Consider the following 27,441-nt stretch of genomic DNA (forward strand, 5'->3'; position numbering starts at 1 on the left):
CAGGAGTGGGGCTGGGACCCTGCAGGAATGCACTTGTACTTACCTGAGTGCCCAATGCCTTGCCCTTTCTGCAGTCTCTCCTTCTCCACACAGCTCCTGTTGCTGTGTGAGCATCACAGGGGTTGTTTTGCTTGTTACATGTAGATAATAAATCCCCTGTTTGCTGAAAAGCTGCATCTATCCCACTAACACCCACAAACTTAGTTAGTTAAAGCTTCAGTCTTCTCTGCAGGTGGAGGAATGGGGCAACCAGCTACAGCATCACTCTTCGATATGTAAAGCAGAAGTTGCTTTTTGGCATGTGCTGTGTCCTAGAAGAAACTCTCCAAAGCCTGGCTTCCTATCTGTCCCTAATGGGTGCATATCCAACAAGCAGGTATAGAATGCAGTAAGGAAAGGGAAGTGCTCTCATCAAGACTTTAGAAGTGCTGTGAAACAGTTCGCCACAGACTTCCACCAGTCCTCTAAAACCAGAATCACAAGTAATAACTGCCTGGGTCTAACTCTTAACAGTGTGGCCCAAAGCATTAGAACCAGGGGTAGGAGTTTCTCTCCATCTGACTTGGCCACTGCATCTCCTTCCACATCTCTCCACAGTAACACACAACCCACAGCACCAAGACTTGTTTTGACACAGGACACTTCCACCATCCCACAACAGGGCGAGCTGAGCTCATGAAGCACAGGAGAAGAAGCCTTCTGCAGTCAATGGAGTGTATTTATTGAGAGATCTTTAACATCTCCTCACCCATGACCATACTCCTTCCCTCACACACAGGCTGGAAAAAAAAGCAGCTTTCCTCAGCAAGTTTGGACTTGGTGAAGGATTCTTGTCCTTTTAATGAGCCCACAAGAAATTTAGGAATAGTTGCAAGAGCAAGTCTTTTATCCACAAGACTTGGTTCAAGTCCTTCCACTGGCCCAGCCCAAAGAAGGGCACTAATGTGAATGTCCCAGCAGAACACAAAGACCTGTCCCATGGCTCCAGCCCTCACAAAAGGGAATTCCCAATCAATCAGACACTGTGAAGAAAGACTCTCCTGTGCTACTGAAGTCCTCTTTCAAGCAAACAAGATCTGTTGCCATTTGCATACCCTGTGTGTTGCTCACCCTTATGAGACCTTGGGCTGCGCACTGAAGTCCACCGTGATGTTGATATATAAAGGGTTACGTTCCACTGAGAGCAGTTTATATGAGCAGGAGTTCAGCCCATCTGTTTTCCATGTTTTAGACACCTGACTTAGAAGCTTCATCCTGAGAAGAAAAGAGGAGAAAATCTTCACTGACATGCACAGGAGAGAGGTGTTTTGAGCTCTTTCCCACTACTAGTAAACTTGGAAGCAGAGCTACTGCTGTTCTGTACTGCTGGCAACATAAAATCATGCTTTTCCTGTCCTCAGCATGGACAATCAGACATGAAAATGCCCATTTGGCCTAGAACAAAGCTCTTGGCCCCAGGTGCTTGGCTACATGGAAGGTGGGACCCTGTTCCTGACTCACCTCTCTTCATTCTCCTCATTCCCATGGTCTCGCTTGTGGAAGATCATTGTATACCTGGCTACCTCAGCAGGTGGCCTCATCACTCCCATCTTCTGCAGGTGAACCCTGGAAGAAGCAATAGTGCCATGAGCAAAGCTTCACCTATAAACAAACTCTCAAGGAAAAAGGAAACAACAACATTTGGAGACTTCATCTCTCGTGGATGCCACGGAAGCAAGCACAGAGAACAGCAGGAAACTCATCTACATCTCTTCCACAGCCCATCTCGCCAGAGAAATGGGGCTTAGGGTTGTGTTTCTGGAGAACAGAGCCAGCAGGGTGACAGATGCCCCTTTCTTTTGGTAGCAGGTAGCTACTACAGTAGAGGTCATCCAGAGCTTAAAGCACACGTTGTACAACAGAGCTCATTTAAAATAGTATGGTCTGGTCTAGTCTGTGCTACCCTGTATTAACCTGGGAGGGCTGGAGCAAGATCCCACATGCTTTGCAGCAAGTTCATCTCAACTCCTGCCATAAAACCTTTATATACTTGATAGTTCTCCACTTGAAAAGGGGAAAAAACCACCCAAAAAAGCTTCTTTTCTTTTTCACTAGTTGGCACAGAGCTGCAAAACTTGTATTTGTCCACATGAAGAAAAAGTCCTTTCTGACAACAGGGCCAGAAACCCTGAGCTCCACACATGGATTTAAGTGTTGGACATCAGGCACCCAAGTGGAGCTTGCTTTCGCATATCTGTGGAGCACAGGAGGTTTGCTCTGTCAGCAGAAAGGGTTAACTTCATGCCTGGAATTAAGGAACAGCCCAGGTCTTTGCACTCATGTCAGCAGCTGGGAGAGCAACAGGAAACCAAGAATTGAAGAACCACAGAATCAACTTGCTTGGAAAAGATCTTTAAGATCATCAAGTCCAACCGTTCCCCAGCACTCCCAAGGCCACCACTAACCCATGGCACTGAGGCCTTGGCTACACGGTGTGTGAACACTTGCAGGGACGGTGACTCCAGCACTGCCCTGGGCAGCCTGTTCCAATGCCTGAGCACCCTTTGGGGAAGGAATTGTTCCTCAGCTCCATCTAAACCTCCCCTGGTCCAGCTTGAGGCTGTTTCCCCTTGTTCCTTGGGAGAAGAGACCGACCCCACCTCACTGCAACCTCCTGTCAGGCAGTTGCAGAGAGCGATAAGGTCCCCTCTGGCCCTTCTCTTCTCCAGACTAACCCCCCCCCAGGTCCCTCAGCCGTTCCTCATCACACTTGTGCTCCAGGCCCTGCACCAGCTCCATTGCCCTTCTCTGGCCCCGCTCCAGCACCTCAATGTCTCTCTTGTAGTGAGGGGCCCAGAACTGACACAGGATTTGAGGTGCAGCCTCACCAGTGCCCAGCACAGGGGGACAATCACTGCCCTGGCCCTGCTGGCCATGCTATTGCTGAGCCAGGCCAGGATGCTGTTGGCCTCTTGACTGCCTGGGCAGAAGCTGCTCGTGTTCAGCTCCGTCAATCAGCACCCCCAGGTCTTTTTCCATGAGCAGCTTTCCAGCCACTCTTCCCCAAGCCTGGAGTTGTTGTGGCCCAAGAGCAGGAGCTGGCACTTTGCCTTATTGAACCTCATATTATGTATTAGCCACAGCCCATCGATCCAGCCTGTAAAAAACCGAGCCCCTGACAGCTTTCCAATGACTGTTTGTAGCAGGAAAATATCAAATAAATACAAGAAACGATCTGAAAAGTCTCCTTGTGATGCACAGCTTCGGAAGGGACCCAAGAGAGCCCACCACACTTAGCACAGTAGGACCTGAGAGCACTCAGGCCCTGAGTTCTTCAAGATACTGAAGGGGATGGTGCCATCTGCTGCCTTTCCTGGGGAAGGCTGCAAGATCCCTGCACAGCCACCCACCGGGACAGCAGCACCTCATTCCCTACCCACTGCAGACTCCCTAACCAGCCCAGTCCAAGATCCACCCAAGAGGAAAGGCATGAGCCAAGTCCATGCACTCTGGGTCATGCGATGTGGTTTCCATGCCAGGACCTCAATAACTAGAGAGTTACACAAGCAAGCATCACTTCTGGTTCCAACCCCTTGCAAACATTGAGGAGACCCTCAGTAAATCCTGCTGCTCTGCTGCCCACGGCAACACCACCATCACCTTTGTTTGCACCTTAACTAGGACACTTCTTGGAAAGGTGGGGAATAAGATGGTATCAAGCTGTCCCCTACCACTATCAAAGCCAGCTCCCAAGAGAAGTTGGTGTCTCTAAATAGGAGTAGGGAGAAAAAAACCCAGCTGTGATTAAGAAGGGACAGAAATCCAGGTCTCCAGTAGCCCTTTTAGATTTCTTGAGGTACAGCTGCCTGACACAAAGGAAAACTTCCATTTGGAAGTTCCTAACTCTTAACACACTTGATTTCACCACTCTAATCATTGAACATCGCCAGGGAGATGAATTTATGTCCCAAAATGGTTGGTTGTATATTTAAGCAACTGAAAAGGACAAACACTGAAGAATGATGTAGACTTAAGTTACAAATCGATGTGCTCTGCCAGCAGAGCTTGGGGGATTGTGGTTTATTCCTGTTGGGTTTGTGTTCTGTTTGCCCCCTTCCCTTTCCTTCACTAACAGCAATGCAGGATTAGAGGTTTCCTTTCAAGCAAAGGGCAAAAGATCACCAGCAAAGTTTGGTTGTGTCCTTTGTGCCATTCAACTTCTCAACCTGACAGGTTTCTCCTGCTTTGAAAGGCCCATCTGCAAAGCTGGATTTCAGAAGCACAAAAGGCACATGCAAATACACGCAGCCTTTCTAAACCTCAAGCTATTCACTATGTTAACTAGAATCAACACCACCCCCATACAAACTAAGCTGTGCTTGGAGTAAATCATGGTAGTCAATGAATGCAAAAAAACCCCAATCCCACCAAACCAAACCCCTCCCACACTCTTACAAAGCACTGGAGCTGAATACATCTGTGTCTCTTTGGCAAATCACCCTCCAGACTTCAACATTCCTGCTGCTGTGATAACCAATTCCCAAGTGACAATGCGAATCCTGTGTGGCTGAGACAACCCCAACCCAAAACCTAACAAAGCCCCCACCCAACCAGCAATACTTGTCAGGGAGAAGACCAGGTCTCAGGCATGCCCAACCTTTGCAAAGAGGAAACTGTGCATCCTGTACCCCAAATCCCCACTGTTTGGAACAGAAGGCTCCTGTCGTATTCCACATTTGGGGGCCAGGTGGGAAGTCACATCCATTTCTATTTTTTTAGGCACCATTTCTCTCTAGCCTTTTATTTCATAGAATGGTTTGAGTTGGAAAGGACCTTCAGATCATCCAGTTCCAACCCCCTGCCATGGGCAGGGACACCTCACACTAGATCACATCGCCCAAGGCTCTGTCCAACCTGGCCTTGGACACTCTCAGGGATGGAGCATTCACCAGTTCTTTGGGCAACCTGTGCCAGTGCCTCACCACCCTCACAGTAAAGAACTTCTTCCTTATACATAACCTGAACTTTCCTAAATGATTGACTTTTTACCTGATTCGTAGGTCATCATCTTCTCCACCCCAGCCCCAGTAGTTGTTAGAGAATCCATTCACCTTGGCAAACTGATCCCTTGTTAGAGCAGTTACACCTCCAAAATATCCTTTGTACCGTAACCTAGAAGTACACGAGAGGAGAGAATGAAGAATTAAGAGTCAAATTCTACCAACAACGAAAACCTCACCCTGAAACTCTGGATTTAGACATGTCTTTCACAGAGCTGAGGGTGCACAAACCCATGAGGTTGCTCTGGTTGTCCTCCTCTTTTCACAAGAAGATGGTGATTTGCTCTAGGCCAGAAAGATGAAACTCTCCAACTGAGAGAACAGCTCCTTCTTCAACAGTTTCCCTCTTCACACAACTCCCCTGGCCAGGCAAAGAGCACTTCACCTCAAGGACTCCCATGAGTACAAAAGGAACAAAGCCACACACTCACATAGCAGAAGCTCAAACGGAAGCCACTGACTACCTTGGAGCTGAAGCTGAGAAACCTGGAATGAAACCAGGTCACAGCACAGGGACACGTGCACTGAGATACTGCAGGAACAACTCCAAGGTAAGGTACAGTGTGAGTTGCTAAGTAACCTATTGTAATGGTGCTCAGCTCTAAAGGAGATTCAGTTCTACCTTCCTTGTCCTGGGAACTGCAGCTGCTTTAAAGGTATTTACACACCACGTTGTTTATGTTCTTACATCATTTTGCTACTTGCTTTTTATGATCCCCTCCTCTTGCTGGGCCCTTAAGGTGAGCAGTACAACACAGCCCCTGCTACATTGCCACTGCCAGAGGTGATGTGCCCACAGCTGCAGGTTCCATTTGGATTGCTAGATGGATGTGAATCCAAACAGGTGAACAAATTGCCAGGGCTAGAAAACACCCATGATGGCAACTTACATGCCACAGAAGCAAAGGTGTGAGCCTTATTGCTATTTCTGGTTTACCAGGAACCTAATTTAAACACACACACAGAGAATACAACAAAGAAAGCAAACCCACACCACACAACCTCCCTCAGACCAGTTTTGGTGGCTGATTTGTGCTCCTGTTATAGCATCACAAGAGAACTGCAGAGCTTGAGGGGCCTCTGGAGATGAAGGAGTCCAACCCCCCTGCTCAGGGTCTGCTACAGCGAGTCACTGAAGACCACGTCCATTCAGGTTCTGAGCATCTCCAACGATGGAGAGTCCACAACCTCTCTGGGCAGCCTGTTCCAGTATGTGACCACCTTCAATGTTTTAGGATAGAAACCTTCCTTTCTGAAGGATCTAAACCTGTAGTTTGTGTAACTAAACATAAGGTACTGACTTCTCCAAAGCTGCCAAGATCACCATAGATGATGCACCCACATTCCTGCCCAGGATGTTGCGTGTTAATGCACAACATGCACAACTTCCATACATCTAAGTGACATCTCTCAGTATGCTCACCTCAGCCTAAGCAAAACACTAAGGTCACCCAACTGGGCTTTCAACCCCAGGTGTCAGCTCAGTTCAGGTATCATTCTTGAGTTCAGGACCTGAATTCCTTCAGATGTGCTCAGGAATTCCTTTGGAAACACAGTGCTGTTATCCTCACTTCATGGATGGGTAAAGAGAGGCAGTGACACAGAACAGAAAGTATGAATCAAACTCCAACCACCAGTATCCCAGCAAATATTGGTGCAGGGTATTCACAACAACCACATTTTGTCTGCACCCTTTAAAGCCAAAGCTTAAAGCTTTCTATTCTTTAAAGCACTCTTTTTAAGTACTCTTTAAAGCCAAAGCTATAACTAACAGTTCCTTTCCACAAGCAGGAGAAACCTGAGGAAATCCATAGTAAGAGGATCCTGCAGTAAAAGCAAGACTCCATCCACTTAACTAAGCAGAACACCTGCAGTAAAACTGAGGCACAGGAGGTTAAGTAAAGCACCTCAAGATTTGTGCTATGTTATCAGCCTAAATTCTACATGCCTGTCCATTACCCAAAGCAGTGTTTCTGGTGCTTTGGTGCACTGACCATCCCGTAGCCCTCAGCATTCTGTCTGCAAGGCAGAGTGCTCCAAAAGCCTGTCACAAGCCTAGTTCATACGTGCTTGTTCCAGTTTGCACTAAATGACTGGGAAGTGAATGGTATTCTGCATAAGAAGTTGCACACCCCACCTCTCTCTCATGTATTTAAGAAAGGAAACCCAGAAGTAAAGCAGAGCTTTGCTTCAAAGTACACAGAGATCAGCTGTTGAAAAGCCCACTTGGAATTTATATTGAGATGACATGACAGAGAAGGTAAATCTTGAAAGAAAAAAGTTCAATGGAAACACTCTGGTCATTAAACTCACCAAACTCAGGAGCCTTTTCTTCTCTGAGGTGGACTGAACCTGACTTTTCACATCGCACCAGCACTTAGAACACCCATTTCAAACCCAGAATTACCCTCTATGAGACACTGCCCAGCCATGTCCTTAAATACAACCCTATCCCTGGGCAGGTTCTCATACTTGAGCTCTCTATACCAGATGTTCCCTCTTCAACAGCAAAAGGCAAGTGGCAAGTTTTTCTATAGCAAGATCACACCCCCAAATCACAGGACCAGGGAACTGCAAATGCATTTCTAGCTTTGACAGAAGGTCTCTGCACAACCTCTGGCATGTTACTTTCTTCTTGGAACACCCTTTACCTCAGCCCAGAAACCAGAATGATGACAATGATCACCTATACAGGTGACCATGGGGCTGACTTAAGAGATGCCCACACAGTTCTCTTTTGACTCCAGAGAGATGAAGTGTCACCACCAGAAACCTGGTGTCAGGAGGAGGGGTAGATACAGCACAGAGCTCCATCAGAAGAGGAACATTATCAGTAACACGGCATTTCCCAGTTGGTATTCTTTCCATATGCCTCGTTTCCTACCTGTATCCAGTATTGTTCCTGCCAACTACAAAGTGCTTTGGTCCGGGGCCACACGTGTAAATGTTAAAGTCATTTTCTGGCACCAGATCCACATCATGGAAAATGAAACAGTCCCAGTTAGCTTCTTTTAGGGCCTCTAGGTATCCTACATTCAGCAGCTTAGCACGATTAAATTTGGTGCTGCCAGCCTGTGGAAGAGAATGGAGAAAACCTCTGAAGAAGCTGTCAAACCTTTAGAAGCAGAACTGCTCCCAGATACTTGTTTGGATCACACAGTTCACAACCGCATCCGTGCGCCACCGCCCTTCCAGCCAGTAACCGCACACAGAGCTGCCCCACAGCACTGGTGACAGCACCACAGTGGCCAGTGACACAAAGAACAAACAGAGCCAGGGCCAGGAGAGTCTCTGGTTGTCTGGGCACCTGGAGCATGCATCCTGCATGACACAGTCTCACTGCTATTGCTGTTCCCATCCGGCTACGTAACAAAAGAGGTACCAGTAAACAGCTCAGAAACTGGTGCCCCATACGATGTGTCAGCAAAGCTTCTGGAAGGTGTTTAAAAAAGCCAAACCCAAAACACATTACTCCCATTCTTATTAGTTTATCCACAGCAGAGCACCTGCCCCAGACGATTCATGCTTGTTCTGCAGTTCAGAGGACAGCAAGGCCGGAGGAATTCATTGTATTTCCGCAGCTCACACAGTAGGTGGCAGAGTGGGAAATAAAAAGCAAGTCTCTTCATTTCTAACTCCTGTCTATAACCTAAATATTACGCTGCACAGGGACTCCCCCTAGAATGGGGCTTCGCTTGACTTTTACTAGTCTTGTACAGGCTGAGAAAGTTGGGGCTGTTCAACCTGGAGAAGAGAAGCTGCGTGGAGACCTCAGAGCAGCTTCCAGTGTCTGAAGGGGCCTGCAAGGATGCTGGGGAGGGACTCTTCATCAGGGACTGGAGTGATAGGACAAGGGGTGATGGGTTCAAACTGAAACAGAGGGAGGCCAGGTTAGATCTAAAGAAGTTCTTGACTGTGAGGGTGCTGAGGTGCTGGCACAGGCTGCCCAGAGAAGCTGTGGCTGCCCCATCCCTGGCAGTGTTCAAGGCCAGGTTGGACACAGGGGCTTGGAGCAACCTGCTCTAGTGGAAGGTGTCCTTGCCCATGGCAGGGAGTTGGAACTGGATGATCTTAAGGTCCTTTCCAACCCAAACCATTCCATGATTCTATGATTTTCTAGAGCTGGGAACTTGATGTACTTGAAAGATAAAAAGCAATTTTCAAGAGAAAGGAGTCATTTGCTAGAAGGTGCCTGGACTGGGAGAGGCTCAGTGGAAGATGAGATAGAATCTGGCCTCCCCAGGCTGAGAGAAGGTTAACTGGAGGGAAAACAGTTGTGTACAAAGAGTGTTTCACTGTTCTATAAAGTAATGCTTTGCTCTGAAGCAGCAATTTGTTCACCATCACTAACAGCCATCTGCTCCTGAACAAAGAAGATTTATGGGATTTATGGCTCCATACCTGCAGTTAGGGAGATCCAGCCCAATGCCCACTCTGAGAAATGAACAGAGGGATCATCAGTTGCTTCCATTCCGAGTCAGGGAAGGAATTTTCCAAGAAGAAAACTAGATAAAATTCCACTAAAACGTAGGAGGTCAAATTTCTGACTGAGGGGTTTTGTGTGGTTGGTTGGTTGGTTTAAAGTGTCCTGTATATGAAAGCATCCATCAGAGAACCTTCTCCTGATGATGGAAACAGGCTATTGAATGAAGAGAACAATTCAGATGACTGACAAAGAACACGCAGAGAACTCCACTTGTGTTGGGTATTGAGTGCAATTGAAGCACAGACCATGTGCTCCAGTTGTGTCTCCCCTCCCTTTGCCCACTTCCTGTGCAAAGGCAGCCAAACAACAGCTAAAATGACTGTCCAGGAAGGGAGTTTTCCATGTTAGACTTCATGCTGAACAGATAGCAAAGTTTACTCTCATCTTTTAATGAGAAAAGAATTGTCCTCCTTTGTTTCTATGGGAGGAGAACACCAACCACAAGACAAACTTACGTTGGGAAATAAATTACCCACCCTTCAGGGATTATAAACTCACTTTTTTCCAGCACTCCACTCACCTATGCACACGTTTGTGCAGAGAAACATGATGTTCAACATGTTCCAATTAGCTCATAAAGAAGAGAACTGGAGTATGCCCTTCAATGGCACACAGAGATATAGAAGACTCATTTCTTAATCTTCCTCCCACGTAAACTCTGTGTATTTTCATAGTTAAATCCTGGTTTTAGCTATTTCTTTCCTCAAAAGATACTTAAAACCAATGATGACATCACAAATGGAGAGTGAAAATGGATTTGCCATAAAAGAGCTTTGTTATACCCACTTTTCAGTTTTGGGCATGTCTATCTACAGGGAAAGGGGAAGCCAAAGCTTTCAATCTTCAAAGTGAAAACTCTGATAGAACAAGTCCAGACTTGACACTGCTGCTCACATCAGACAGAGCTTTCATACTCCTGTATTTCTTTTTGTAATGTGCCATCAGCTGTTCTCCACCTCACAGATTTCAGTAGATAAAGAACCAGGCTGGACACAGGGGCTTGGAGCAACCTGCTCTAGTGGAAGGTGTCCCTGCCCGTGGCAAAGAGTTGGAATTGGATGAGCTTTAAGGTCCCTTCCAACTCAAACCATTCTATGATTCTCTGGTAACTTACTGCTTACCACTGCTTGACTGTGGTTAAGTGGAGCGAGCCATTATGTGTATGATTACAATACACATTCAGGCAGAAAAAAGCCTCAGTTTCTCCACTCTATGGGCCACATGACAACTCTAAAGAAGGGAGGACCAGTCTATTCCAACTGAAAGTATATATCCTGCCATGACTTTTGTTGCTGTTCTGCTGTGCCATTGAGCAGAAGTGTAGGCTTTCACCTCGAATGTACTGCCTCATGCTGGCTGATTGACTTTTTGAACAGAAGGGAAGAGAAACTCTATTGATTTATCACCTTTTCCTCCTGCTGTCTGAAAAATCTGTTTAGGCTCAAGGCAGAACACGTAAGTAAATGAGAGCAAGAGAAAGCAAACAACAAAAGATCAAGAAAAAGACAAGATATTACAAAAGGGAAATCTATATCTTAGATGAAAACCAACATGGCACAAATCTCTATGCTGAAATTTTAGCTGTTGACTCACCACACTAGAAAGAATGCAAATAAATCAGTAAATCTCTCAGGAACTAAGTGCTCTGTCATGACTACTTCTGCCCACAGCCCTTGCTGGGCAAGTAAAGCACCCACAAGCAGTAGCTGTCATGTCTGGTTTGAGCTGGCAGAAATAAGTACAACACACAGCTTACTACACATGACAGCCAGCAAGCAGATGGGAGAGTAGAGCTGGATACAAACTGAAGCCTTCGATCCAAACAACTCCAAAGGAAAAGACAGAAAACATGTCAGCGTAGTTACTGTGTGTATGCTGCAGGAGAAGTGAGTTGCATTAGTAATGGGAAAGATGCTAACCTTGAATTGTAAGTTAGAACTAGTAAGTTACTCAGCCTGAGAGATGGACACCAGTTGAAAACACTGTTAGTTCTTTCCAGCTTTGCTAACAGCAGCTGAGATCCTGCAGTGGTACCAGCAATGGCTGCATGCACCACTGCATCCCTCAGCAAGTGTTGGAAACACATGCGGAGGACTGATGTTAGCCAGCAGAAGCAGCAGCAAGCCTCTCCTTGGCCTGCAGAGCATCACCCCCAAACACATCTCTGCCTCACCTGGTGGATAACATAGATGCCATAGTCCAGCTGCTGCCTCTGCAGGAAGGGGTGGAGGTGCTCCAGGAGGTACAGCAGATGCTTCTCTCGGTTGCGGTGTGGGATGATGATGGCCACGTGGTGCTGTGCGGAGCACTCCGGAGGGTGGTACCGACCCTTGGCTACCTGAGGGTTCTCCTTTTGCACTTCTTCTAGTGTGAGAGATGCTTTGAAGGTGAGTTTGCTGGCACCAACTGTAGGAGAAGCACAAGAAGCTTTCCCCAGTTATTTCGGACTGTGGCTAGTCCAGGCATCTAATGGGGCACTCTGTAACAGCCGAAGAAACCCAGGATCAAGCCCCACTTGGTTTCCCTGCATTTCCAAGAGGAAAGTAGTGCCACAAGGGTATTATGCAGGCAGTGGAAGGAGAGGGTATCAAGTGTTTCATTGCTTAAACTCATTATAGAGCAGTGATGATAAAAAATAATAATAATTAAAAAAAAACCAAAACAAGTTCCTATGGCAGGAGAATTGGCTTCAAACGGCTGCCAGGGCAAAGCAGAGGAGAAGGAAATGGAAAGAGACATAGGACTGTGGCCATGAGAAGCTATCTCTACTTAAAGCATGAAAAAAAACCATCACAGGCTTAAGGTTATACATTTGTAAGATAAAACCAAGGCTTCCTGTAGCCAGATTTTCATCACTTCTCTTGCACTGAGCTATCACTTCATCCCCTTTGGGCTCAGCAAACCCACTGAAGAGAATGACACAGGGCACTGTGATGGCTACAGCTACAGTGCTTTCACATAGGCAAACACATCTGTGGGGCAGGGATGGGAGTGTGCAGTGAGACAGCAGCTTTTTGGATTCCATCAGGGAAGAGGGAAGAATCCAGTTTCCCAAACAAATCCCTAATCAGGTCCACAAAAAGAAGAGGAAAGTGACAGTGCCGTGATAGTGCAAAGCAGAAGCCTGGTGCTGCCAGCAATCCCGAGACCAAAAGAAAGAGTTGTTGGGAAGATAAACACTGCAACCATGAACATCCCCCCTTCCTCCTTTCCCTGAGCTTTTATGGCTGAGCATGGTAAATGGTATGCTCATGTTGTATGGAATATCCCTTTGGGCAATGGAGCTCAGCTGTCCTGCTGTGTCCACTCCCAACCTCTTGCCCACCATCAATCTACCAAATATTAGGAGGCCAAGATAGAGACAAAGCCTCAACATCGTGCACACACTGTTCAGCAGCAGCCAAGTCACTGGTGTGTTACTAAAGCTGTTTGAGCCACAAACGCAAAGCACCACACCATATGGGCTGCTGTCCCAGGCAGACCCAGCACAAAAGTCACTTCCTCACCCAGAAGTGCTTAGTGGGACTGGTTGTGTTTTTGTTTCACAGGAAAAGTGTCCAACTGTAAAACACTAGGAACAAAACCAATCAGCAATTGTAAAGCAGGTGTAACTTGTTAGAAAGGGCAAGAAAGCAGCATCACTTACTCAGGTACGGAGACAGAGCTGGGCACTCATCCTGAAGTGATTTCACTGTGGGAACTGCAACTGATTCCATCTTCTCTTGCTTCTGGCTGCGCTCCAGGCTAGTCACCTTCCTGAAATCCTCCACCATACTCTTAGCTTTAGGAATTTCCTGTCTGGAGTCCACATAGTAATTGACCGTGGCCCATAGCACCATCAAACACAAAGTGACAAGCACCAACACTTTGAACTTATAGAAGAGGTGAAAGACATAGAAGCTCAAGGCCATGGTTCTCCCTGACCCACTAGCTGCCTCCTCTGCTCTGATGCTGAGGCAGGCCACTGAGCAGCCACGGGGGATGAAACCAAGGGTTCCAAGAAGAATGTCACAGTAGAGGAGTAAAGCTGGACGTAGGTAGGGCTGCCACACTTGCTGCAGTTTTGCAATTCATGGAGCCCTGGTGCTGTTTGCTCTTCAAACGTCAGGAAATAGGACTTAACCTGGACAAAAAAAGAGGCAGGAGTTAGTTTCTACCTCTCTCCACTGCTGTACCTTCAGGAGAACAGCTTATGACCGAACATGAAAGGCACAGCAAGTATGAACTACTGGTCAGAAACAAAGACACTGAGCTCAGGCACAAACCGGCTGCACGATTTTAGGCAAATCACCTTCCTGCTTTGTTCTCCACTCCCAACCTTTCTGTCTTTTTCCTCCCAGAACAGAAAGCACAGCTACTGCCCCACGTTACATCTGAGTACATTGCCTGGCAATACACTGGCTTTAGTGCTTCTGCTCCTACAAAACTTAACAACAGCTGTAAGGTACGAGATTCTGCTGGCTGTGAGTTAGCTGTCCCCACCCAAACTGAAAACCACATGAATTCTCTCCACAATTCAACTGGTTTCTTCTGAAAGAGAGTATTATTGACGCTCTGTTGCACTGCACCACGCAGTGTGCATCCTGCAATACCTCACTGGCACCAGAGGGTCTGTAGCTGCTGCCTGCCCAGTGTTCCCCTCTCACACGCTGCTGCAGGAAGCAAATCTGCTGCTTTTCAAGGGGAAAGTTCAGTTTTGCAAGGGAAAGGTTCAGTTTTGCAAGGGAAAGGTTCAGTTTTGCAGTGTCAGGTCTGTGAGGATCCAATCCTTTGCTGTTTCCTGCCCTCTTTCAAGAGCTCCGTTTTCCTACACTGCCATCACACTAGAAGGTTACATTGCAAATACTTTTGCCTGTTGCTATCAGCTCATAGCAGAGAAAGAATGACATTTTAATAGCAGAGAGCTTTGATATAGAAAACACGCAAGAAAACTGCCACGTGTAAGAAGATGAAGGACTGAGGCTAAGTGAAGCAAGGCAGTGATTAAAGCCAATGCACACAAAACAGGCTGGATCAAAGAGAAGAAACACTAAAACATGGAAGGTTATTTTATAACAGCTTTCAACATACACCTGAGATACCGAGGCAGAAGGAATACAGTAACTCTACATTCCCACTAGTTTAGTCCAGGTGTCTTCTGGAAAAGTCCATTGATTCACAGGGATGTATGTGGGAGCCAGACCTTGGACTGACAAGATGAACTACTCAATGTACTGCCCAAACTTCTTGAGGTTCCCTGGGAATGGCCAGCTGCTGTTCCTCCTGCAGGCACTACACAGAGGGGATAACCTGCTCTCTCCATCCACATGCAAGGCACAGCGCTGCTCTAAGGAAGGCACAGAAGAGTTTTCAGTGACCTTACCACCAGCAGTGAAGGGTCTCCACATCCACTTCAATCACAGAGAAGAAAGCTTGGTGCCACTTCCGCTACATCCTTTTCTGCCTTGCTGCTTTCCAGCCTGCTGGTCCTTAGCATCTAATTGTACAGAGACATCCCTCCAGCCTTCAGGCGCTTCTCCCAGTCACCATGATCAGGCAAAGATGATCCAGAGTCACCTGGCAGTGACATCCTGCAGAGGGAACTCACCCAGAACTCATGGGTGCATCCCATCATGGTCCATGAGCCTGTATATGTCCAGTTCACCCAAGTATTCCCTGATCTCTTAAGTGATTCTCTTCTACCAAGGGTACATCTTCCTTACTCCAGCCTTTCCACCTAGTCTCTGACACCTGGGATTCCCGAATCCTGGTCTTACTAGTAAAGACCAGGTGAAAAAAAAGGCATTTGGTAGTTCAGCCTTCTCCATGTCCTGCATAACCAAGTCCCTTATCTCATTGAGCAACAGGCCCACATTTTCCTTTGTCTTCCTTTTGTTACCTATGTACTTACAGAAGCCCTTCTTGTCATAGAATCATAGACTGGTTTGGGTTGGAAAGGATCTTCAGATCATCCAGTTCCAACCCCCTGCCATGGGCAGGGACGCCTCACACTAGACCATGTTGCCCAAGGCATGGTCCAGCCTGGCCTTGAACACTGCCAGGGATGGAGCATTTACCACTTCTTTGGGCAACCTGTGCCAGTGCCTCACCACCCTCACAGTAAAGAGCTTCTGCCTTATATCTAACCTGAACTTCCCCTGTTTCAGTTTGAACCCATCATCCCTTGTCCTATCACTCCAGTCCATGATGAAGAGTCCCTCTCCAGCATCATTGTAGCCCCCTTCAGACACTGGAAGCTGCTCTGAGGTCTCCACGCAGCTTCTCTTCTCCAGGCTGAACAGCCCCAACTTTCTCAGCCTGTCCTCATACAGGAGGTGCTCCAGCCCCTGATCATCCTTGTGGCCTCCTCTGGACCTGCTCCAACAGCTCCATGTCCTTCTTATGCTGAGGACACCAGAACTGCACACAGTGCTGCAAGTGGGGTCATCTTTGATATCCCTAAATCAAACCTGACATAGGGGGAGTAGGGGGTGGTGGTGAATAAAGACCACCCAGTGAGACATTAGAACATGTACAAACTATAGTTCAATCCAAAATTCAATACTAAACAAATCTTGCTACAAACAATAACCTCCAACATGCCGGAAATGTCATTCTTCTACTACGCTTTGTAACTCGGGGTGAGTAGCTCTCAAACATGGGTGGGAAAATACCTGTGGTGCAACTGAATTCTTCTCATAGTTCTTTAACTCGACCCTAGCTCTATCTGACCTTCATCACAGGTATCAAGAAACTTTCACAGGAACAGAAAGTGCAACTGTTCTTATGAAAGAAGTTCTCAGTGAAGCATAACCAAAGCCAGTTCAAAGTTACAGCTAACTAGAAGGGCACAGCACTTCAGGCAACAAGGTTAACACCACCATGGTACCCATTTCTAAATCCATGAAATGGATTTGAACTAAAAAACCATAGTTATCCAAACATGGCATCAGCCAGAATTCCTAAAATCAATGAAGAAATGAGAAAGGTCTCCATCTCTATGCAGGCACTGAAAACACACTTCTACATATATCCATGATTCAACAGGGACTGTAGCGATAGGACAAGGGATGATGGGTTCAAACTGAAACAGGGGAAGTTCAGGTTGGATATAAGGAAGAAGCTCTTTACTGTGAGGGTGCTGAGGCGCTGGCACAGGTTGCCCAGAGAAGCTGTGGCTGCCCCATCCCTGGCAGTGTTCAAGGCCAGGTTGGACACAGGGGCTTGGAGCAACCTGCTCTAGTGGAAGGTGTCACTGCCCGTGGCAGGCGGTTGGAACTGGATGTTCTTAAGGTCCTTTCCAACCCAAACCAGTCTATGATTCTATGATCACACCAAGGCCCATAAATACTGCATGATCTGTGTTCCCTAACATCACATCTATGCCAATAACTGTCCCTGAGCTCTGCAGTTTGCCTGCCAACACAAGGTCTGGAGCCTGCTGGGGTTTCTGAAGCATATGCCAAGCCCTGCTTGCTTGCTCCTAAGTTCCCAACACTGTTCAGAACAGGCCACCTGTAGGAACCGATCAGACATGCAGCGCTCCAATTCCTCCATGAACAGGGCGTTCGGCTCTGATCCTTGCGTCTGTTGGCATGAACACAAAGCCCTAACTCACCCCAGTAAGCCCAAAATAGTAAGCAAGGTTCCAGCATGGACAAGACACCTTCCAAAGCAAAGTAGGAAGATCAGAACCCCATCCATTTTCATTCAGAAATACACATAGTGAGCAACATACATACAAGCTGGTTCCCCATGTAAAGGCTGCAGCCTGATTGAAGCCACCAGCATTACCAAGCTCAGAGACACCCCAAAATTGTAGACTGAAGGTTGTTCCTGTTGATCTAAGCCAAATTCTACACAAAGACAGGAGCAGCAGGAAGATTGATAATTGGTAGCCCTGAGCTAGATGGTAGTGAAGGAAAGTAACCTTATGAACAAGATTTGGTATGGAACTGGAGGTGAAAACTCATTCTTTTCCAAACCCTTACTTTTCCCTGCTATGTCTTTAGATGTAAATTGATGACTATGCTAAAGCCTAGATTCACATCACCACTTACGGAGAAAAGTGACTTTTAACAGTATAAATAATCAGTGAGAACACATTGCCTACATGTTATTTTTCATGTGCTTGCATTTAAACGAATTCACCCCGTATGGAACATCTGCAGGAAGGCTCCAGAGGGATACTGTCATTTGCTGCATGGAAAATCAACTTTTAACTTACACAAACTACCCTTCTGACTCTACCTGTTTCATACTGCCCAGCAAGGACAGGTTTCTTATGTAGGGTTTTCCAGAAGCCCTTCGACTTCCTCAAGCTCACGCAGCAATTCCACAGACAGCAGAACAGGTTCAGCAGCATAAAGGATTCATTTCAACCTAACTTTTAAAACCCTCAGAAGTTTAAGCAGGAAATGAAGCGTGATAGAGTTTCTTGGCACTGCCTTTATCAGCTCTGTATTATTAGTTAGTATCTTATCTCTGCAGACTATTAGTTAGTATTTTATCTAGACCAAAATAAAAGCAGCAATGGGTTAGCTCTGCTGTGGCTTTTCATGCTACTCCCAATCTTCTCCATTAAACCCTCCAAGAAGGAATTCAGTTCTTTACAACTGACAAGGTAGAAAGACCACTGTACAGCATCAGCTTAGCAGCTCTTCTATGCGAGACAGTTCAAGCCCCCAATTTTCACATGAGATGAAACTTGCTCCTTTCACAGGCATTTCCTTCTTTTCAGTAGATTTCATTTGTAGTAGAGCATGAAGCTAACAGTTTTTAACACCTTTGTTATATGACACTTATAATCCTGTTACCTCTTCCTATTAAAAACCTCACTAAGTGCACTGGGAAATGGTGAATTCATGGGCTAAGCAGAAGAACAAACAAAAGCAACCCAACCCTCAGACAAATACCTTTTCCACTTATCCAGATTTCAAGCCAAATGAAGCAAGCCCATTAAACCACTCACTGCTGCTGCCACATTCCTCCCTCCTGTAGAGCAGTCACTCCAAGGAGTATGGAGAGCGCTATCCAAGCGCGGACACTCTTCATGCAGGAAACCCTGCACCATAAAGAGATCTCTGTTACCTCTCACATGCTGCAGGAAAGAGTCAGCACAAACCTGGCAGGATGACAAATAAAAAGAGCCAACACATCCTGCTTTTCGCCAGCCCCAAGAGGAGGGGCATGCGGGACGGCACAAGTCCCAGCAGCCCAGGATGGCAGCCAGCTCTCTCCTTTCCCCCCAGCAGAGCAGAGCCAGCACGGGCACACTCAGGTGTACCTCGACACAGCACTATGCCAGAAGCAGAGCTGCACACAAAGAATCCCTGTAACAAACCACAGGCTCAAGCCTTTGCTCCTAGAAGCAAGCATCAATTTCTATTTCAGCCCTTTTGCTATCTGGTTTTAATGTTAGAGATGCCCTTCTTACATACACCAAGCTGCCCACCCTCTTCTCCATACTTGTGAAGCCCAGGTTCTCTTCTCTATTATCACCCACCCATAACTGCTGTTGACAGTACCACCACAGACAGAAGTGCAGACTTTAAGCCTGGCTTACTGACCAGTCTTTTCACAATATATAAGTTATTATTACAAGGCTGTCCCTCCCTGGTGCTTCTCCCACCACTCTGCCTCATACCACTCCTCTAGCAACCTGGAAACAACAGAGGTGTCTCTTTGCCATCCTGCCGGTCCAGAGCGACGAGGGCAGCAGCAGTGCAATGTCTGCTGTGCTGGCTGAGCTCTGATCTGGCACAGATCTGCCACGAAGAGCTTTGCTGCCAACCTACCTCAGCCTCCTCCCCTATATATTAAGTTGACAAACACACTTCCTTCAGTTGCATCCATGTTAGAGCACGCCTCTGTCAGGTAAAGGGTGGGATGTTCAGTCAACATACAGAGAATCACAAAAGACATAGAAAGGATGAGACCTGAGTACAAACAGGGTACACAGCTAAGAATGACTGTACTAGAGGTGGGGACAGAAAGGATAAGCACAGCCTCATGACAAGCGTTGATCTCCTGTAACTCAAGCTTGTTTGAGCTCTGCGTGTGATATGTACATTTGGAGCAGGTAGATATTTCAAAGCTTCCCCATTAAGCCTCCTCTATGCCACAAAGGTCCTACTTATTATTAGGACTGCACAAGAGTTTTGGGGAAAATTCCTTGTTTCAGACACTTAGTAGTGCAGAGCGAACCTTTAGGACTCCTTTATGTTTCGACTGGTCAGCCACATAAAGTCAGATCAGCCTGGATGAAAACTGTCAGTGTCTCACCCTCATCTCTGCTCCAGTTCCCAAACCATCCTTTCTCTGCACTGCAGCGGCTCTCATGCAAACATGGGTTAGCCATATCAGGAGGCAAGCAGTGAATCTAGCAACCTTGTGTGACCCTCCATCTAACCTTCCCAACTGAAGACCTGGTACCAGCAGAAAAGGAGTAGCTCAGTTTCGGTTGAATAGGAACAGTTATTTTAGGAGGATGATAATATCCATTTCCAGGCAATAAGTGGTAATATTCCACAGGCTGTCTCAAGCCAGACTATAAGAAGGAGCATATGAGTTCAAAAGAAACAGACCAAGGTGCATTTGTGATTAGAATAACAGCCACTGCCAGCTAAAACATTCCAGTTGTGTGGAGAATACAAACAGATGTGCTGCCTCCACACTCTTTTCTTGCTATTTATTACTTGATAACTGCTTGGTACTCCGTGTAAAGGAACAAAAGTACCAGCAGCTCCAACTCCTGAATCACAAACTGAAGAAGATAAAGAATACATAACACACCAGGAAAGAACTGTTATGGTTTAACCCCAGAGGGCAACTAAACACCACACAGCTGCTGACTTGGCAGGATGGGGAGGAGAACTGGAAAACTGAGAAAACTCATTAGCTGAGATGATGACAGTTTAATGGGACAGAAAAGGAAGGAAATAATGATAATAGTAATGATAATAATTAGAATATACAAACCAAGCAATGCAATTGCTCACCACTCACCAGTCAATGCCCAGCATTCTAAGCAGCAGCCCTCAGCCAGCTTTCCCACCAGTTTATGTATTGAACATGGCATCATATAGTTTGGAATATCCCTTCGGCCTGCTTGGGTCAGCTGTCCTGGCTGTGCCCCCTCCCAACTCTTTGGACCCCTCCAGCCTTCTCACTGGCAGAGCATGAGAAGCTGAGAAGTCCTTGACTTAGGATAAACACTAGCCAAAAACCACCAGTGTGTTACCAACATTATTCCCATACTACATCCAAAGAACAGCACTGTGTACTGGGAAGAAAAGTGACCCCATCCCAGCCCAAACCAGGATAATAACCGAGATATTTATCTTAAATATTGTCTCTGTGTGTGTGGGCATCAGGGAAGAAGTGACTGGAACAGATGTAAATGAGGAAAGGCTTAGCAGGCAAACACAACAAATCCATTTCATACAACAGGAACATCCCAGCAGACAAGCACTGAAAGAGGCCTCTGCACACAACTGACATGCAGGACAGGTAAGAAAACAGGAGTGTCTCAGTATCTCACCTATCCCCAACAGGGATGCCATTCTTCCACCTAACATTACCCAAACAAGGAGTGCTATTCCCCTGTTCCAACCTGCTTTGGTTTATGATCAAAGAGCTGCACAACTTGCTCCACAGGGAATGCACTGGACAAAAGCAGCAGCCCCTGAGCGCTGGTGTGGGTGAAGTCCATCGTCCTTCCAATGCGTGTTGCTGGTTTTCTGGCTGCCAGAAACCCTCCCAGCCACGCTCTCGAATATTAGACAGTGGATATACGGCTACTTTTAACATTCCCACTTACAAAACAGAGGCTCAACTCTTGGTAAATACTCAGCACCTAACACATCACATTAAGATTTCTGAGATGACCAAAGGAAAAGGTGATGTTTTCTTTATTAAGCACATAGACAGCTTTTGCTGCAAATGGCCCAACATCATTACCAAGCACAGGCCAACTGAGCGGGTGCTGTTTTCACTTTCCTAAGATGTACTGAACCCTGATTTTATGCTAGGAAATGCAATCTAAGGTCTCCAGGCCAGGAAACACATTTATGAATGGCCTCTCTTGTTACACAACTACAGCTGAGCCACTGACCTCACTGTAAAGGACACAGCACTGTCAGACTGAGTGCAAAGAGATGGATCAAGGCATACGGCAAACAGAACTGACACAGCCTGGAACTACCTGACTGCTTACCACAGCAATACCTTTTAAAACACCTTCCCCTCCAAAGTCAGTGGAATAGCCTGAAAAAGCACACGGTGAAACAGGTTTGGGTGAACACAGGAATCTCATGTGGATGGAAAGCTAAAACAGGGGAAGTTCAGGTTAGATATAAGGAAGAAGTTATTTACTGTGAGGGTGGTGAGGCGCCGGCACAGGGTGCCCAAGGAAGTGGTAAATGCTCCATCCCTGGCAGTGTTCAAGGCCAGGTTGGACAGAGCCTTGGGCGACATGGTCTAGTGTGAGGGGTCCCTGCCCATGGCAGGGGTTTGGAACTGGGTGATCTTAAGGTCCTTTCCAACCCAAACTGTTCTATGATTCAACTCTGCAATACCCTACCTTTTTCTGGCAGCTGTCCCCTTGCTGGAGTGGCACGTGTCAGTATGGATGCCACATGTCAGAGACTTTGGCACTGCACAAAAAAAACCTCAACACATCTCTGGCCAAATCCCTCCCTCACCTCTCTCCTGCACAAAAAAAGATAACACCTGAGAAACACACTGTATTACAACAGCACAGATTCTTACTTCGGCTTTAAGTACTTCACAATATGCTTTTTAAACCAAAGTGCCAACCACAGACAGCTAAAGCAAGAGAGGACAGAAGCTGAGGTAAGAAGCACTGTGGCCACTTCACACATTTAGGAATTTCAGTTTACAAGTATCTATGAACAAAGCTGTGAAAAAAAAGGAAAACCCAAGTTGTACCTGTATTATGAAAGCATAACTAAGAACAGAATCCCTTTCTTTGTTTCTCATGAAGGTACTTTGGCATGAGAGCTGCCAAGAAATTCCCACTGAAGCTTCCTTGGGCTGTGTAGATGGCATTTCAGCTATTAAATGACCAGGACCTTTTCCATCTTAGAACACAATTTACATCTATGCTGATTTTCAAACAACCTGCAGATGGATTTTTATGCAGGAGAAAGTTTTTAAACATACATTTTAAGCCCCCTAACTCACATCCTTTGGAAGCGTTATGTCCTAGAATAGCATTTGACAGAATTCAAAACTGCTCCAACGATTCCACTTCAAGCTCACAACAAACAATTGTAATCAATGTCCCGTGGGAGCACTTCTAAAAGCATAACTCCTGAGAATCAGGATACTATTAAACCTTTTGGACAAGCAGCTCAGCAAAATTTCAGGCAGAGGGAGATAGCGCATCTCTCACCTTCACACTCAAGTTATTAACCTCTTTTCCCCATGTCACCAGATCTTGTCTGGAGAACTAAAGGTGAGATGTGATGTGGGCTCCTCCTCTTCTACTCCCTCAGGGTTAAAGAGCTCCTGTCCCTCCTCCTCACCCAAGCAGCAGCAGGCTCTAGCTCTCTCCAGGAACAAAAGAGAAGATAAGGGGGATGATACTTAACTCAGAAGCAGAGAAGGGGAAAGTGGCTCCTTTCCAGCCCTTCACTTCTCATCACTGTGAAGGTATTACCCCTCCCTATCTCACCCATGAGTAAAATCAGCTGCAAGAGTACAAAAGCCAACTACAGGACTGGATACAAAACCTTTACTATTATATATGATTGTGTACATTTAGAATCATTGCGATATCAGCTTAAAAGGATTACCTGAAGTATAATATGTGATAACTCCATACCACAAGTCACTGCCTGACAAAAAAGCATTACCCAGTTGTTGCTCTCAGCAGCAGCACTGCTTTAAGGACAAGAAGATGCCACAATCCAGGCTGTAAAGCATGTTACTTGTACATATGCAACAGCAGAAATAAAAGCAGAGACGGAATGCTTATAAAACCCCCTAAATATGTTAAAAACTACAAAGAAAAAAAGACATGGAAGCTCCCTCCCATTGTTTTACAGTATTTCAAAGGTCACATTTATGCATAGAACAAACCCTACAGCCTCCTAAGCATAAAAATGTCTTTTTATGCCTTTTTTTGAAGTCACCCAGCCCAGTTGCACACCTGTGGGGTGACTTTTGGACAATGTATTTGCCTAAACAAATGGGTTTAAAACTAAACTCTTGCATCAAAGCAGGCAGTCATTCCAGCAGGCTCCAGAATCTGCAAGCATAAGTTCAACCTAGCAAAACCCAAGTTCACCCAACTCATTCCTGCAACTTAGCTTTAGGATCAGAGAATAAAAAACAGAAATCAAGCACCCCTCAACTTCTATTTTTTTCCTATGTATGATTTAAAAGGATGTGGCAACTCGAAGCAGAGAGAAAAGAAAAACCCTTCCAAAGCTGAAGGAACAAGTTTTTTACTTCTAACTGAAAAGTATTCGTAAAAATGGAAAACAGCTGTGACAGAAATGAGAAGGAAATACCTCACTACATCAAACCCAAGATCAAACATACTTAAAGAAAGCATTTCTCAAGAAAGCTCATTGACCCTAACAGTATCTTGGATGAAAAGTGATCTACTTCACAGTGTTAAAGCAGCATGATGCAAGTTGAACAGCAAGAGAGAATAATACAAAACCCCAAAGGTGTGGTTTTCAGTGTTCTAATCAGAATTGTAATTAAAAATTGAAGATTTACAGAATCATCACCCAGTTACTGAGAAAAAATAAATCTTTAAAGAGCACCTCACCTAACTACCAACCTTCCTGATAAAAAGTGCAAATAAAGTTAAAGGCTATCAGCAGATACAAGAGTTTATTCCTTTGTTCTGGTTTTTTAATGTTAGCCATGTCAATGACATCAAACTTTCACCTTACTTTTCTCTAATCCTCTCTGTTGAAAACTGAGCTCTACTAAAGCGACTCAGGTGTCCCTTGGGAACTTCCTAAGCTGTAAAGTGAAAGGGTGGAAAGAATGTTCAATCCACAAGACACCTTCTTTGTTAACTCTTTGAGACAAGCAGGTATTGTAGGAAATTGAATAGACATATTCTCCTTTTAGACTGTTACTAAAGTCTAAATAGTGCTGTGAAAGTCTTACGTCTGCAAGCCCAGGTTGGATGGGGCTTGGAGCAACCTGCTCTAGTGAAAGGTGTCCCTGCCCCTAGCAGGGGGTTGGAACTGGATGAGCATAAGGTCCCTTCCAACCCAAACCAGCGTGCGATTGCAGTTGAATGCAGTTTCTAATCATATCAGAGCTATACTTTAAAATCGTTTATATTATGACCCAGAAACCAAACCTTCTCAAATACTCTGCCTAGGGGAAGCCCCACTTCTGCTTCCCCTCAACACCTGCAAACGCATTTCCATCATCACCTGGGGCATTTTTGTTAAGTGAGGGCTCCCATGAACCTGTGCAAGTCTCCTCTCAAGCCCTCTGATCCTGTTCTGGCTCCTCCAAAATAACATCTAGAGCAATTGAGTGAAGAAGCTTATGTCTCATCAGCGAGAAAAAATGTAGTGAACACCACCACTTGCCTGTGCTCCAGTTTCTCTGTGTGTGAAATAGAGAAAATAGTATCAAGTACCAAATCCACTCTTCCACTTTTGAATAGTTGTTCAAAAGCTTTAGTTAAAATGAAAACAGCAGCACATTACATCCATCCTTCTGACTTGTAATCTCTGAGCCCAATACAGTAAGTACAGTGAGGCTGCACCTCGAATCCTGTGTTCAGTTCTGGGCCCCTCACTACAAGAGAGACATTGAAGTGCTGGAGCGGGACCAGAGAAGGGCAATGGAGCTGGTGCAGGGCCTGGAGCACAAGTGTGATGAGGAACAGCTGAGGGACCTGAGGGGGTTTAGTCTGGAGAAGAGAAGGCTCAGGGGGGACCTTATCGCTCTCTACAACTGCCTGACAGGAGGTTGCAGTGAGGTGGGGTCGGTCTCTTCTCCCAAGGAACAAGGGGAAACAGCCTCAAGCTGCACCAGGGGAGGTTTAGATGGAGATGAGAAACAATTCCTTCCCCAGAGGGTGCTCAGGCACTGGAACAGGCTGCCCAGGGCAGTGCTGGAGTCACCGTCCCTGCAAGTGTTCACACACCGTGTGGAGGAGGCCCTCAGTGCCATGGGTTAGTGGTGGCCTTGGCAGTGCTGGGCAACGGTTGGACTGGATAATCTTAAAGATCTTTTCCAACCAAGCATTATCCTACAATTCTATGGTTTTACTTCCACCTGGTATACAGCTTTCAGATATATAACTGTTCCCAACCACATCAGTGACGTGACACTACACTACACCACCACCACGCACAAGCACACTTATCTACAGGATCACATCCCCAAGTCCCGCCTCTGATGTTCGTGAGCAATCCCCGCTGAGGAATTCGCTGTATATTCCTCTGGACACACCGCGGGAGCCAAATGTCTCCTCTACGTACCAGATGCTAACCCCCCTCCGCTCTTTAAGGCTTTTAAACCGGGAAACCGGTTATCCTACCACACACATCCGCCTTTTTACCCCTCCCTCCACGGCTGGTCCTGGTCCTGATCCCGGTCCCACCGCATCCCCCCCGCGTTATTAACCATGTCTCGTACTCACAGGCCCGCGGCGCGGCCGCCTCTCGTCCTCCCGGGGCCGCGCTGACACCTCAGCCCGCTCCCGGCGCGACCCCGCGCAGGCGCCGACGGCTGAGGGGAGGGGAGGAACGGAGGAGAAGAAGGGAGGAGAGGAGCCGGGCCCTTCCTTCCCGAAGGGAGCGGGGAAGGGATGATGTACCGCGGCCGGCTCTATCCACCGGCCTCGCTTCTCTCGGTGCACCGCCGCGACCGCCCCTTCCTCAGCACCGCCACCGGCCACAGAGCGCGGGGATAGAGCGGCCGCCTCCCGCCACAGAGACCCCCGCCGGAGGGCGGCCATGGCGGCTGCTCGGCGGGGTTGGGAGCAGCGAGCAGTGCGGGCTTATCCGCTTGTTTGCTTTAGGGTTGCAGAGTAAACTGGGGAAGCACAGCGTTATCAGCGCAGGTCAGATAGTGCCCGCGGCTCGGCACGCCCGGGGTGTGCGCGGCTGGGTGCCAGGTCTTGAGGGAGTGCCAGGTTTTAGGGGGGGGTTAAGCTGGAAGGGGGTTTTGAGGGCCATAGGCATCACAGCATTTGCTGGTGCTCACCTAAAGTTGGGAGGTTTGCTTCGTCTCAAGGTTTATCTGTTTTGTTTGGCACTTCTCTGCAGTGAGATTAGATGGAGTTTATCAGTTCTTCAGTCTCAGAAATCAGGACTAAAGATGCCTGCTTCCAAAACCTGGTTGCTCAGGAAAGAGAAAGGTGTTCTTCCTGAAGTAAAATCACAACAGGGCTTTTTGTGTCCAACCCTAACAGAGTGCAGGCAGAACCCCTCCAAAGATGCAGGCTGGGGGTGAGGAAGAAATTCTTTACACTGAGGGTGGTAAAACACTGGCACAGACTGCCCAGAGAGGTGGTGGATGAACCATCCCTGGAGATATCCAAGGCTGGATGTGGTGCTGGGCACCTTCATCTAGTTGCAGAGGGGTTGGACTAGATGAGCTTTAAAGGTCCCTTCCAACCCAAACTATTCATCAGTATTTTTCTTCATATATGAAAAAAGCTTCAAAGGTGTTTTCACCTGCAGTACAAATCACTGTATGGATGAACCAAAGTTCAGATGACTAAAATGTAATGTTTGCTGTTTCTCCATGCAAAACTTCCCAGCCTAACTGCGCCTACCAGCCAAAATTATTTTATATGCCAGCCAAATTAAATTATTTGGTCAAAATATCAAAGCCATTTCACTGACAATGGCAAGAAAAGCGAAAGGGGAGCAGTAGGGATGACCACAGCACTGCCCTGCTGAGTCTGCTTGGCTCTAG

General features: G+C 46.6%; 1 protein-coding gene across 2 annotated transcripts; it reads right to left on the reverse strand.

Moving 5' to 3' along the window:
* Positions 1–697: 697 nt before the first annotated feature.
* On the reverse strand, positions 698–26,401 carry B4GALT4 (beta-1,4-galactosyltransferase 4). Of its 2 annotated transcripts, none has more exons than XM_030471499.1 (7): positions 26,159–26,401; positions 13,172–13,648; positions 11,699–11,931; positions 7,924–8,111; positions 5,029–5,151; positions 1,501–1,605; positions 698–1,254 (listed from the first exon to the last, which is right to left on the reverse strand). In XM_030471499.1, exons 2-7 carry the CDS (start codon positions 13,434–13,436, stop codon positions 1,113–1,115), a joined length of 1,056 nt encoding a protein of 351 aa, XP_030327359.1. In that variant the 5' UTR covers positions 13,437–13,648; positions 26,159–26,401; the 3' UTR covers positions 698–1,112. The 2 variants fall into 2 exon arrangements, with proteins under 2 accessions (XP_030327359.1, XP_030327360.1); XM_030471500.1 differs by lacking the exon at positions 26,159–26,401 and adding an exon at positions 14,888–15,411.
* Between the last annotated feature and the right edge of the window lie 1,040 nt (positions 26,402–27,441).

Source organism: Strigops habroptila, chromosome 2, assembly GCF_004027225.2.
Source record: "Strigops habroptila isolate Jane chromosome 2, bStrHab1.2.pri, whole genome shotgun sequence".
Lineage (NCBI taxonomy): Eukaryota > Metazoa > Chordata > Aves > Psittaciformes > Psittacidae > Strigops > Strigops habroptila.